Raw genomic sequence first — 14,876 nt, 5'->3', positions numbered from 1 at the left:
CAGGTAGGATTATATGCTTAATTGTAGTTGGATGTGGCAGCTAGAAATATTATAAATAACAATAATCAATCGTTGTTTTGATGAAAAATATTGTCAATTTTGCTTACTGAGGCCTGATGTGATTTGCGTTGGGTTTTGCTACACGTAACATGGAACTATATAGCACCTTTTCTTATCTCGAAACACGGAGGGTTGAGAGATGAGGTTTGTTATCTAGGAGATAGTATGCAACTGGAACATATTAGCTGGTATCAAAAATTTCAGTACGACTTAACACCTTCCTATTGGATATTATGTTGGTTAATAAGCACAAAAACCTCCAAGACCAAGTGGAACAAAATCTTTGCATAGTGTTAATGTAACACTATTAGTGATAACGTAATACCAGTTTTGTAAATAAAAAATTCATATTTTGACCTATGACGTCAGACATTTGATTAACCAATCAGCATTGATGTTACTAGTGGATTACCCACAGTTCCGGGCAAAAAAGGTCAAACACTCGATTCGACAGACCATTTGATTGGCTGACCCTCATTTCAAGTAGAACACGAGTTAAATAACAAGTCTTCCAGATCCAAGTGTAGTAAAGACAAGTAAAACGAAATTTTGAACTATAAAAACGAAACGAAATAGGATCTGTGTTTTAACCAGATTGCCTTTGTTCTACCATAGATAGGGGTATCGGAAAAAATATAGACTTAAACCGCTAGCCTATATGTGCATCTTTCAATTAGGTAAAGATCTATGCGCATCTTTCAATAAATCTAAACATCTGATGTGACAATTTTAATGTCTCCGAACAGAGAACATATTGTAATTTTTTATCTCCCTTCAGAGATCATTTCTCCCCATGGTTAGTTGCAAAATATATCCCTCTCTAGCTATTGTTACACTTGGAGCTGAAAGTTGGGGTTTTGACGGAGTATGTCTATTTTCAACCTGCAATCAAATCTCTCTCCTCTTCCATTTTTGGAAGTCATCGTTGGATTCTGGTCAGTTTGTTGAAAGAACTGATACATACATCATTTGTTTGTCACAAAATTAGTTTTCTGGAATATTCTGCTATTCTCTTATTAATCAATCATAATGAATTTAGCAGATTGTGATGTAATATAGTCACGATTGTCATTATACACCGCAAAGTTCACATATTTAGAGCTCTGGTTAATTCAGATTGATTTGTTATACTATAATGGATTGGTTGTTAACCCAACTGTTAACCAGTCATAATGTGGGACAGGAATCATCAGTTAGTCCCAAAGTGTTTAGTGGGATTAGTTGTAATCAAATGACATTCCTGGACAGTGCTTTAACACTTTAACATTTGAACATTGGACCCTGTGGCGGGAGTGCAACTTTAACATGTTCAGATACAGACGAGTTGTTGGTCTCAGTATATTCTCTTTGGTGCTATTACTTTTTGTAATGGTTAAATCTGCTTCTGGTTGTTACATTAGTTGCATTTGATTTGGTAGGAGACTTTACTCTTGAATGCAAGGACAGTTAGGGGTTTGGGTTTTGCTAAGCAGGCACTAGTTGAAAGGTTATTGTAGGTGACGTTTTTGAAAAATTTGAGCTTATCAGGATCACATATTTATTTGTCACAACTGACAACCAAAATATTACTGTTATTCATGCTTGTTAACATCAAATTTGTAAAGGTCTTTATTATTTGATAAATGTAAGCTTATATGGAATATCATGTGCACTGGCTATTTACAGGCCAATATGAGCTTTTGCTGATAACTCACATGCTGTGTCTCGGTCGTGCAGTCATTTAATAAGGAATGTCATTTGAGGATGGCGTACAGTGTCAATACACCTGTCCAATTAAAGTTAGTCCACACTTTTGTTTCTCTTTTATTTTTCTGTTATTTAATTTTCCACTACCATAAGGCCTTGCAACATTTCTTACGACTTGAACCCTCATTCCGTCAATGAAAAATTGCTATTTAGAAGTAGTTAGATCTTATGTAGTGCAGATCAACAACGTAATCATGTCCAATTGAAATAAAAATCTACCGGTAATTTGAATTTGATTTTCTGTTCTGGAATGATCAAATTGTTTACATAATTTATAATTGTTGGTAACAAATTAGCTATGAATATCAAACTGAATATTGCCTGAAATCTGAAGTCTAAAAGACATAATTCAATTTACCTGCATAACTAAAAGCTCTTTCTGCTGGCCGACCGGTTGTACGATTTCTGCCTTTTATTTCACAGAGTTTATTCCACACAACAACATACTTTCGCTCTAATTTATCCTCATAAATATAAGATGATGTCTCATCATCCAGATCATCCAGCGTTAATTCCTGGTCTCTTAATTCTTCTATCTTAATCCTTAATCTCTGAAAATCAAAATTACAATAAATAAAAGACTATTTCTGCTGTAAAATGAAGTAAACAAGAATTGTGGCCTGTAGGCGACACACAGACACACAAAAATAAAATAGGCATGACTCTGCCCCTGGGGGTTGGGCATGCACTACAAAAATGAAATGAAATTGGGTTTAACTTCCTACTGTTCTGCTCCGAACTGGGCTAATGAAGCTGTCAGGCCCTCCATCCTGCATCACTGACAAGTGAGAAGACAAGAAAGGAAAAGAATAAATTTTAAACATCTTGACAACACAATAATATGCTTTTTTTCTGATTTAAGGCATCTGTTATTGTTGCAAGGAGAAATTTACACTGACAGAACTGCTTCTGCTTACCCTATATTGAATTCTAACTATCAGAAACACATCAGGCTACTGTTATTTGAATAAATTTCGATTTTGCAAACACGTATACTTCAGTTCAGACAATCAAATGAATGTTTTATATGCAATGAGAAAACCATAGAAAGCTATATTAGCAGTCTTAATATTTTGCAAGAGATGGACATAGAACAAGCCAAAATAAAAGGTAGGTTGCCAGGCAACGAAACATACGCCCACAGCAGCTAAGGCGACCTTCGAATGTAGACTATCGTTGCGACTACAGTCTGAACTATCCCGACCATCCTCTATCGTATGGTATGGCTGGTCACGACCACAGGTTGAACTACATGTATAGTACGAAAATCCGTGCAACCGAAGGTCGTCCTGGTCCTCTGGGCAGTCAAAAAGGGTTGTCGCATATTTTTTCTTTTGTCAGTAATGAGATATTAATCAGATATTAACTGTAGCCTCTAGAGCTTCTACAAGATTTTTCAAAGAGGTCAAGGGCAATAACTCTGGCAGAAATGATCCGAAATAGTTGAAAATCAATAGGATTCTTCATCTTATGAACTTAAACTGTGTGTATAAATTTAAAGTCAATCGCCTGCAGAAATTATCAGAAATAGTTGAAAATCAATAGGATTCTTCATCTGATGACCTTAAACAGTGTGTGTAAATTTAAAGTCAATTTGATATTAACTTTAGTGTCTAGAGTGTCCACAAGATATTTCAAAGAGATCAAAGGGCCATAACTCTGGCAGTAATTATCGGAAATTGTTGAAAATCAATAGGATTCTTCGTCTTATATGGCCTTAAACACTGTGTATAAATTTAAAGTCAATTGGATATCAACTTTAGCCTCTAGAGCGTCCACAAGATTTTTCAAAGTGATCAAGGGCCATAACTCTGGCAGTAATTATCGGAAATCTCTGAAAATCAATAGGATTCTTCGTCTCATGACCTTAAACACTATGTATAAATTTAAAGTCAATCGGATATTAACTTTAGCCTGTCGAGCCATAATCCAGGAAGTCATGATCCAATACACACAAGTATCAAAATGAACCCAGATCTTATATAAAACAAAGTTTCATTGAAATCGGATAAAAACATGTGACCTCTATAGTATCCACAACCTATTTGCGTACGGGGAGTGGCCATTTTGTCAGGCAGTTTGTTCAATTTTCATCAAATTCGAAGCCAACTGTGTAACAGTGATAAATTTAAACGTATTTTGTTAAATCAGATAAAAATTGTGACCTCTAGAGGAACAATAACCAAAAACACGATTTTTCATACATTCTGGGGCTATAATCCTGGAAATTACGGTCAATGTGCGCTAATATCGAAAGGAACCAAGATCTTTGGGATATAAACATATATTTTTATTAGAATAGAAATCTGATAAAAATTGTGACCTCTAGACGGTTCACAACCTTGGTAGAACATACTTTTTCGAATTCAACTATCATCAGGGTGTAATGATGAAATATTTAAACATTTTTTAAAATTGGATAAAAATAGTGACCTCTAGAGAAACCACAAGCTAAAAATGTGATTTTTCTACAATCAGGGGTTATAATCAATGAAGTTACATGTACAGTCACATACATGCCAATATCGAAAGGAACCGAGGTCTTTGGGATATAAACCAATATTTCAAGTTTCATCAAAATCTGATAACCAGCGGCTGCTAGGCAGGATACGCCCACATTTTTCAAGAGATGCATAGAGAACAACCTAAACAAAAAGCAATTTTTCTTAACATCAAGGGCCATAATTCAGGAAGGTACAATCAGATATGTGCTAATATTGACAGGAATCAAGATCTTTGGGTTATAAACATGCATTTCAAGTTTCATCAAAATCAGTTCAAAATTGTGACCTCTAGAGGGTCCACAACCTTGAAAAACCAGATGTTTACACTATTCGCGTAGACGGGCGGCCATTTTGTCTGGCAGTTTTTGTCCGATTTTCATGAAATTTGAACTCATCCAACATTACAGTGTAACAGTGATATATTTGAACATTTTTGTAAATCAGATAATAATTGTGACCTCTAGAGGGACATAATTCAGGAAGTTACGATCTAATTCAAACTCAAGCTTAAAACACAATTTTTCATACGATCAACGGCCATAATTCAGGAAGTTACGATCCGATATGTGCGAATATCGAAAGGAACCAAGAACTTTGTGATATAAGCATAAATTTAAGGTTGCATCAAAATCGGGAAAAAAATGTGGCCTCTAGAGGGTCTACAACCTTGATATACCGCATATTTACACCATTTGCTTTATAAGAGCAGCGGCAATTTTGTCCATCAGTTTTGGTCCGATTTTCCTGAAATTTGAACTCATCCAATATTACGGTGTAACGGTGATATATTTGAACACTTTTGTAAATCAGATAATAATTGTGACGTCTAGAGGGACCACAAGCTAAAAACACAAGCTAAGTTACGATCCGATATGCACAAATATCGAAAGGAACCAAGAACTTTGTGATATAAGCATAAATTTAAGATTGCATCAAAATCGGGAAAAAAATGTGGCCTCTAGAGGGTCTACAACCTTGATATACCGCGTATTTACACCACGTCTTTTTAAATCGGGTAATAATTGTGACCTTTAGAGGGACCACAAGCTAAAAACGGGATTTTCGCACAGTCAAGGGCCATAATTCAGGAAGTTACGATCCGATATGCGCAAGTATCGAAAAAAGCCAAGATCTTTGGGATATAAACATGTATTTCAAGTTTCATCAAAATTGTGAGCTCTAGAGGCTCCACAACCTTGATATACCATATTTTTACGCTATTTGTCAGTTTTAGGCCGATTTTCACGAAATTCGAACTCAACCATCCTTAGGGTGTAACGGTGATAAACTAAAACGTTTTTTAAATCTGATAAAAATTATGACCTCTATAGGGTCCACAAGCTAAAAACGTGATTTTTCTTACAATCAGGGGCCATAATTCAGGAAGATACAATCCGATCTGCGTCAAAATCGGATAAGAATTGTGACCTGTAGAGTGTCCACAAACAATTGTGGACGGACGGACAGGGGCGATGACAATATACGTCCACATGAAAATGTGGGCGTATAAATAAAATAAAAATCCTGAACCTCAAGTAAAGATTCTAATCTTTTTATATGTTTCTCAGATGGAGCTTTCTTCTTAACTTCTGCTTCATCTTTAACCTTCGACTGTGGTTTACTTGTTGAAGCACACGGTCTGTCCATTAGCGGTTGACCTGGTAATTTAAGATCTTTGTCTATTTGATACTGGTCTTCAGTGTCACAAATAATAATATCCTTATCAGTAGATCCTAACTTTCTGTCTTTAGACGGTGTCGGTTTTAAGTTTAAGAATGACAAGAATGATTTTTTCTTTTGCTGGGATTTTTCTGTTGGTGATGAAACATCAAGTATCACACAAGAATCATTTGCATCCCCTGATATTTCAATTTTTTCATCTTCTCGAATAATAAGATCTTCATCAGTTTTTTCTGTTTCTATTATAGAGGTAGAGGACAAAAGGTGAACATTTGAAGACAAGTTATAGAGAGAGGTAACTGATTTAACAGAACTTTCATTCTTGATTGTTTGAGGAATGGAATCATTTGTATTATCATTCTCACTTAAATTAATACAAGTGTTCTGATTGGATGACTTTTCATCACAAGTGATGATGTCACTACTACTGGTGGAATTATTTTTTATCATTGAATTAAGTTTTTGGTCCGGCCTATAATTATTGACATCTAGGCTTATTTCCATGTCAGACATTACACTCTCGGTGCTAGAAGCTTCAGACGTACATGCCATATCATCCATTTTACGTAACTTAGCAACCCGGTCCAACCCACTCTCTTTAGACTTGCGTTTTTTTGTGTATGCCTTCAATTCTTGTAAGAAGTCCTTGAGATGGATCATGTTCCGCTTGGGTTCTGATGTCATGTTGGTTTTCGTTGATTTTATGATTTTCAGCATTTCTGTGGAATATTTAAAATGTGGGGAGCATTCCTTGTATCTGATGTTGATTAACTGTATTATCTTCACCTCATCTGTGCCCAGGTTACTTTTACAAAAATCTATAAACTAAAAAAATACACAAAATAATATCATTACCATTCATCATGACTTTATACTACGTTTACATAAGTGCACATTTAAGATGCCATAACTTTTTCTAGTATGTGCATCTACAATAATATTTTTGAGCCACAGCAACCTGTTATAATAGTTTCTGCAATGCCACTGGCTATAAAGGTAACTTTTTCTTGCTGTCTTTGAGAAAAGTTTTATCATGGTGGATGGGGAATCAATATAGTTAAATCATTAGAACGATTTACCCAAATCCACCATTATTTCAACCAATAATGACACAAAAACGTCACGATTTTACCGGTAAATTAAAAATGACAATTTGGCTAAAGAACGGTATATTATCAAATATCGATATAAATCATTGTCATATGAAATAATGGTGGATTTGGGTAAATTGTGCTGCCCTAGTTAAATTTCCCACAAGATAAAGCAAATCGGTGAAATTACACAAACCGGGTGGTGTTGATAAACAGAAACACGCCACTATCTTTCAGAATTAAATTCTATATTAATATTATGCATTCAGGCATGTGTCATATGACTTCTTATTAGGAATGGAAAAGTTTCAATGTCACACCAACGTGGTATTTAGGTCATTTTGAGACTAACATGGTTATTTTCATTTGTATGCTTTAAGTGTGCAAAGTTTGGGGAGGAATGTTTCCCTGGTTTCTGCTTACTCTTCTGTAAATCGTCGTTTTCATTAGCCCAGTCAGAGCAGAACTATAGGGTGTTAAAACCCATTTAATTTCGTTTCTTTAACTTGCAACTGCCAATTTGCATAATTTGCATCCAGAACCGTTATCCGTCCAATATATACAACTGGAATGTGTCGGTCCCATAGGTACCACCTGTAAGAAGTGAGAACCATGCTTCAAAATCCAATGTCCTAACCCACTTTTCATTAAAACTGCAAATATAACTATAATGATTGAATGGTGAAAGAATGTAACAAAAATTAATCACCCTTCTAAATTTTTTCTCAACTTGATCCTGCACCGCCATCTTGAGAAGTATATCTTCCTAAAATAGAAAATGATAATTAAATTTGTGTCCCTGTGTTTTCGAAACTTGAGATGTAAGAGATCAGAAGGATTGTTCTAATACTTAGTTCCTCCATCAGTCTGAATATTATTAATATTTACATTCCAATATTAAGTTCTCACTTTATTCTACTATGGTAGGGCTGTACATATACATTTGACGTGTTTGACATGTCTGTCATTATTGAATGTTCTGTAACCAGATAGGGTTTCTACTCTCTCTGTTCAGTCTATGCAGAATAGACAAAAACAATCAAATTACTACTGTACCATGAGATACCTAGAAATTTCTCAAGTCCTTCATTATGTTCCATCATATAGAATAATAACAACATCATACATATAGGCTTAAAGGACTTGCAGGAATAGCTGTCTGATGGTACCCTACAGTTTATATTGGCCTTAGGCCTTCTGACAATGTCTGCTTACATGTATCTCCTATCCTATGGTGTCTCCTCTATAAATACCCATTTTCTTGATACCAAGGTTACAATTGCTACCACACTAACTCTTGTCATCTGCACGTGCAGCACCATTTTTAAGAAATGGCATGTCAGAACAAACAAACGCTAGCACAACTTTCAATTAGTCAAAGTTCACTTATTTGTTTAAAAAAGGACTATTTTATTCATAACCTTTTAAGGGAATTGACGGTCTTCTCTTTAACATCTTACCAGTCAATTATAAAATAAGTTTTTCAATCTTAATCACACTGGAATTGTTTCTTGTTTATTTACATTGTAACTGTGATATGTTCAGAAATTATTTTTGAAAATAATTGGCAGCCTCCAATGTATTTCACTTCCTTTGAATCTAGGGCTGGCAGAAAATATCAATACTGCTGATAATCATCGGTAAAGCATTTTGAAGATTGATAATCGATACAGATTTAAAATATTGATAATTGTGCAATTATAGGTAGCCACTTGTCAGAAGAAATCCATGAAAGATAATACGTATCACAGTATTCTTTGCAAGGCACGCTTGCGCCTACATGTAGCTAGGTAACTGTAATTAAACAGAAAGTCATTAAACACATATTACAGCATAAAATCACATATAATTCATATACAAATTATGAATGTTTACAAAGCAATTGTAAGTAAAAACAGTTCACCGATATTATCGATTATTGATAGGCAGTTAGTCAACGATTAAAGATACTTGAAACCAGTATCGATTGCCAGCCCTGTTTGAATCAGTTTCAAAAAAACTCATACAAATTTCAGAAAGATTATTTTTTGGTAGTACTGTGCCATTATTTTGCATATTCTTTTCATTTTTGGGGTCAATAGCTGTAATGACGAAACACTGACCGTTACATTTGCCATAGGCTACATTTTTTGCAAGTTTCTCTCAAATTAATTTAATTTTGTTTTTGCATGTATAACTGAATTATTTTGTTGGGGTTTTTTACAATAAAACTTGTCCATGTGTTTGAAATCACCGCCCATTAAATAAAATCCATTGCACAATTAAATATTCCAATGAAAAATTTTTCTCTTGAAAATTAAATAATTTTGCCTGTATATTCGACAGTGTACATCACAACATTGCACATGTCACGTGATGAGCTAAACCATCGTAAGATGTTGAAGGGGGTAAAGGTTGACAAATTTTGACAATCACATGTGTTGCAATCAAAACAACGTGTGACCTTTTTCGATCATTTGAGTTTGGGCAAAACAAATGATTGTCAGTCTATTAAATTTTATTCACAATATATCACCGATTACACAGATACTCATAAATATAATATTGCTTTTCACATCATCATCATCCCATAATTGTAAATACCCTGTATATTATATATAGGCCCTACATCCCTGCCAGTTATATGCAACTCTGTGGCTAACATTTATAAATAAACACACTTTATTTCATAATTTTAATTGATCATATTTCATAACAGGGTCTAATCTCAATGCTCTGTGGTTATTAGTCCATTTTAAAAGTTTTATGATTACCACAAAAATACGAAAAAAGCTCACTGCTTCTCAAGGACTGTAAAACGAATGTTGTTCTTTTTGTTCTGCACCTGTGTTCAAAAGAAATAATCCCAACCAACTCTCTAATCAAATAATTAATACAAAATAGAAACAAAAGAACAGACTACAGACGTATTTATGTTTGTAAAAATATGACCAGGTAGTATTTAAGATAGCCATTTACCCAATATTAGGGAGTAGACTTAGGGAAAATATGTATAAGGGTGTTAGTTGACTAAGGTGCCAGTGTGTCTATAATATCTAAAGATCAATACAACAATAGTGGACTGAAAGACATACATAAACAACAACAAACTGAAACGTCCCGGGACATGTTAGAGGTGTTGGAGGTTCACTAACAAAGGTACATGGTATTGTGTCATTACCAATACAAATAGGGTGACTAACACTGCACCAAGATTTCCTAATTTTAGATAGCAATGTTCACTCCTTAATATTAGGTGTCGATTTCTTACAAACACAAAAGGCATTGACAGATTTTGATTTAAAGACACTCAGTCTTCAGAATGGAATGACAGTTGTACCACTTGGAGAAAAATAATCATCAGTTACAAGGTATTTGATCAAATTAAAGGACAACTTAGAAATCCAAAAATAACGTAAGTCATTGATGCAAATAAAACACTTATAAATAAATGTCAATGTTATGTACTGGGTGCTAGATGTTTAGTAAATGTCACTAATGGTTTAGCTTCATACAGACTGCTAAACCCTACCAAGGATGATGTGAGCCTAAACAGTAAACAAGTGCTGGGTATGCTGTCATGGGCGTGTGAAGATGAAATCCTAGATGAGTTAACTGATGAACATCCACATGTCAATGTTATGCAAGCGTCATTGGAAGCTGCTGATAAAAATAAAAAATTCTTTGAAGAAGCTAAATCTCTGGGTGTGGATTTAAAGGACAATATTGATGCCAGTCATTATCACATATGTGTTAGAGCTGGTTAAAAACATTCAAATTATACCTTTAACACAGAGATCATTGCTACGATGGCTGAGTAATACAGGTTTCCCGAATCGGAAATGACGAACGTCAAAGGAAAACACGAGTCACCGCTCTATATAACTGACTGAAGCGACGATTGATAACAGATACACGGCCGAATTTCTGCTCACTAATAATTCCATCGAAGACCAAAAGTTGTTGTGTGAGGATATCTGACAATTCATAAAAAGAATTGACTGCCACTAGATAAGAGAACACGAAAGAAAAACAGAAAAAGTCTGTGCATTACCATGTTTTTATAAGGTATAGAATGAATATAACCAAGGGAATGTACGGACTATTTCTATTTTTCTAGTGTTCTCTTATCTAATGCCATTATTGAATTGTCAGATATCCTTTTACAGTCCCATATAACAACTTTTGGTCTTCGAAGGAATTATTAGTGAGCAGAAATTCGGCCGTGTATCTGTTATCAATCGTCGCTTCAGTCAGTTATATAAAGCGGTGACTCGTGTTTTCCTTTGGCGTTCGTCACTTCCGGTTCGGGAAACCTGTATTACTCAGCTATTGTAGCAATGATCTCTGTGTTAAAAGTATATTTGGAATGTGTTTAACCAGCTCTATCACATATGTGATAATGACTGGCACCAATATTGTCCTTTAAGTGATCCTAATTGGTCAGAATAGGGATGTCTTTGCAAAAGATATGTCAGAATTAGACTCATGCAATGTAAAAGATTCCTATCATATCATTGACACAGGAGATGTCAAACCAATAAAACAAAGGTTTTATCGAGCAACACCAAAGGTGAAAGACGAAATGTTGAAAATAATTTATGAAATATTAATAAATCAAGTTATTCAACCTTCTACATCTGAATGGTTGTTGCCAGTGGCCTTTATCAAAAAGAAATCAGGTGATCTCCAGTTTGTCGTTGATTACAGAGCCTTAAACACAGTTACCAAACCAACCCATTTCCCCTTGCCCAGAATGGAAGATGTGTTCGACGGCATTGGAGAGGCCCATGCTAACATTTTTTCAACTTTAGATATGTTTTCTGGGTATTGGCAAGTAAACTTGGACTCTGCCACAAAGCACAAAACAGCATCCACATGTCACAGAGGTGATTTTGAGTTCAATCAGCTACCCTTTGGCTTGTCAAATTCACCCAGGGCTTTTCAACGTACCTTAACAGAAGTCCTGAGAGATCTGACATGGAAGATAGCACTAGTTTACGTAGATGATATTATAGTTTGGTCCAGGTCATTCGAAGAACATTTGAACCATCTAACTATAATTTTTAGCAGAATTTGAGATGCAAACCTTAAGTTAAAACCTTCCAAGTGTCACTTTGCGGGCTCAAAAGGTTTTACATTTAGGTCACATCATCTCAAACACTGGTATTGCTGTGGACAAAACAAAGACCGAAGCAGTACAGAGATTTCCTTGACCAAAGAACGTCAGTGAAGTCAGAGCATTTATAGGACTGTGCAGCTACTATGATATATAGTCATGGACACTTGACATGCTTTGAGAGTATGTTCACAGATGAAGAACTTATCGCCCCAACAGATCCACTGAGCTGCACATGCGACATGCAATAACGCCATACACGTGGGAGGGGTTCATTGTCAAATTTGACACTTCAAGGAAGGATTGATGAAAACTGACGCATGCTGGTTTATCTATCCATGTTTGCTTTCCTATCGGTTCTTGCATAAGATCTACTGTTTAGCGTATCTTAGCTTTAGTGTGTTACGTTTAATTTGATCGGGAGACGTGTTCGTCGACGTCAACATCAACCGATAACACTGCAAGAATTGGCCGTGGCACTGCAAGAGGAGTGGGTCAGATTGCCCCAAATCGTGATTGGACGGTTAATTAGGAACATGCCGTGACGAATTGCTGAATGTCTGAGGCTTGGTGGAGCAATTACTCATTATTAAGACAAAAATCAAAAACGTCCGTTTTCACTTTTAACGGTGTATCTCTTTGCGAGTGAAATGGGGCCGTCAGATAAGTCGCCCATATGAACTGTTTATGTTCATGTGTAGGCAGTTGACCTGTTATTAACATACACTGGTTACCTTTAATAAAAACAGCAGTGCATTTCCGCAGTTTTGTATTGTTTCTGAATATCCCCTACTTTTTTTGAAGCGTATTTATGCATTCACAATATTAGTGTTCATACTTTACTATATGATAATAGCATGTATATATATATATAAGCATAAGGTGTCATTCTATATTGTCAAGGCAGATTCTAATAGGGCATAACAAGTGACAAATGATCGAATAGCAGCAGAATTTAGAAGAGTAATCCTTTATGTCTGGCATGCAAAACAATGAAAGAATGAATGAATGAATGAAATGGGGTTTAAGGTCCTACTGTTTTGCTCCGAACTAGGCTAATGAAGACGGGCATACGACATACAGTGTACTATGAGGGAAACTTTGGCCGAACAGCAGCACTACAGCATACTCTTATATCGAATTCCAACTGTCGAGGGATCTTTAACATGCATGCCAATGTGTACACGGGACCTCATTTTTCCGTCCCCTCAGAATGACTAGACAGCTGTCCTTGTCAGGCCCTCCATCCTGCATCACTGACAAGGGGGAACCACGCCGGAAAATCTGGATGAACTTTCTCGGCCAGTGCAGGGATCGAACACCCGACCTCCAGGCTAGCGAGCCAGCTTCTTACCCACTTGGCCACCATGACCCCGGCATGCAAAAAAAGATCAGAGTAGGGCTGCACCGAATAGAGATAGTAATTATATGCATTTGTGAATCACGGTACAGTTTTTTTTGCCTACAAGGCATATGGTTTTATTTCTTTGGAACCTTGAAATAAACAAAAATTGTCTAAAAGCACATACATGTATTACGGCAATATGAATGTATGTAAAGTAATTTACCTTCAAAATCAAAACAAACCCCCCAAAAAAATTGTAATCTCTAATCAATTATGTTTGGTGAAATATGTGGACAGTTCAAATGAACGGTAATCGTTTATGCCTGCTTAATGCATTCTAAGCGTTTGTGAATCAGCATTTACTAACTACTTCCACATTGTGTTGTAGGGTATGTTTTTATTTGTTCATTACAAAACGACATCTGAAACCATAGGGTACACAACTCGTGTACTGATTATAAAATGTTAATTGTGTCTTAAATATTGGATATTAGGATCCTATAGTTATGGCAAAATAACAACATCAATATCGATTTAAATTGATCAATATTGAATTCTAATTCGTGTAAATTCAAATATTATGGAAAATATTGAGTTAAGAGACTTAGCTCCTTTAACATAGGCCTTAGGCCTACCAGAATGAGGTTGGGAGAGAGAGAGAGAAATGGGGTTTAACGTCCACTCGACACAAACTAAATACATAATTTACAGTGTTGATAAAAAAGGTCTTTTTCACGATTTTGAAAGTCCCATCCATAAACCTTATCCCGGATTTAGCAAGCCAACTGTCTTGTGTTTGAAAACATCAAATTTCTTTCTCCTTCAACTTTTATATCGGCATGTAAAAAATCATCAGGTATTGCATCTTCATTTACCTATAAAATAAATTTGTAAATATAGCTTAACCTAAAATATAGTAATATTACAAATTTTGTAATATTGTAACAATTGTTAATTTGTAATTATAACTTTCAACACAATAAATAACTTAGAAATTTTCTAACACAGTACATGTTTTTTCTCTTATTCGGTTAGTTGCTCTGATTAGGTTCTCTGGATTTTCTCTAAATGGATTGGAGATGGCCATTTCTTTTACCTTTTTTAGTTGATAAAAAATAAATGATTAATGTTTACTCATATATCACCTAATCAGCTCAGAGGGTTTGAAGTACCTAATTAGGGATTATCAAGTCAGTTAATTAATTAGTACCGGTACTCACCTCTTTCCTTTGAATTACAATTACACTTTACAGCATGTACTTTTCCGGGTTGGCTTGGGTTGTTATGTCTCCAGGACACATGGTTTGTATAACTGTAGCACCACGTCGATGTTTTGTTTAAATATATTGTTT

The 14,876-nt window shown here is 35.3% G+C and overlaps 1 protein-coding gene across 1 annotated transcript in view; it reads right to left on the bottom strand.

Moving 5' to 3' along the window:
- Positions 1–14,876, bottom strand: part of LOC126831130 (uncharacterized) — a 37,682-nt gene that overhangs the window by 21,108 nt on the left and 1,698 nt on the right. The window contains exons 2-4 of the mRNA XM_050561792.2: positions 7,791–7,847; positions 5,841–6,815; positions 2,165–2,357 (exon numbers count right to left, since the gene is read on the bottom strand). Coding sequence (XP_050417749.1) covers positions 2,165–2,357; positions 5,841–6,815; positions 7,791–7,829 — 1,207 coding nt within the window. The 5' untranslated portion in view covers positions 7,830–7,847. The remainder of the gene's footprint in view (positions 1–2,164; positions 2,358–5,840; positions 6,816–7,790; positions 7,848–14,876) is intronic.

This window comes from Patella vulgata, chromosome 1 (assembly GCF_932274485.2).
Source record: "Patella vulgata chromosome 1, xgPatVulg1.2, whole genome shotgun sequence".
Lineage (NCBI taxonomy): Eukaryota > Metazoa > Mollusca > Gastropoda > Patellidae > Patella > Patella vulgata.
This window is presented reverse-complemented; position numbering and strand designations above follow the sequence as displayed.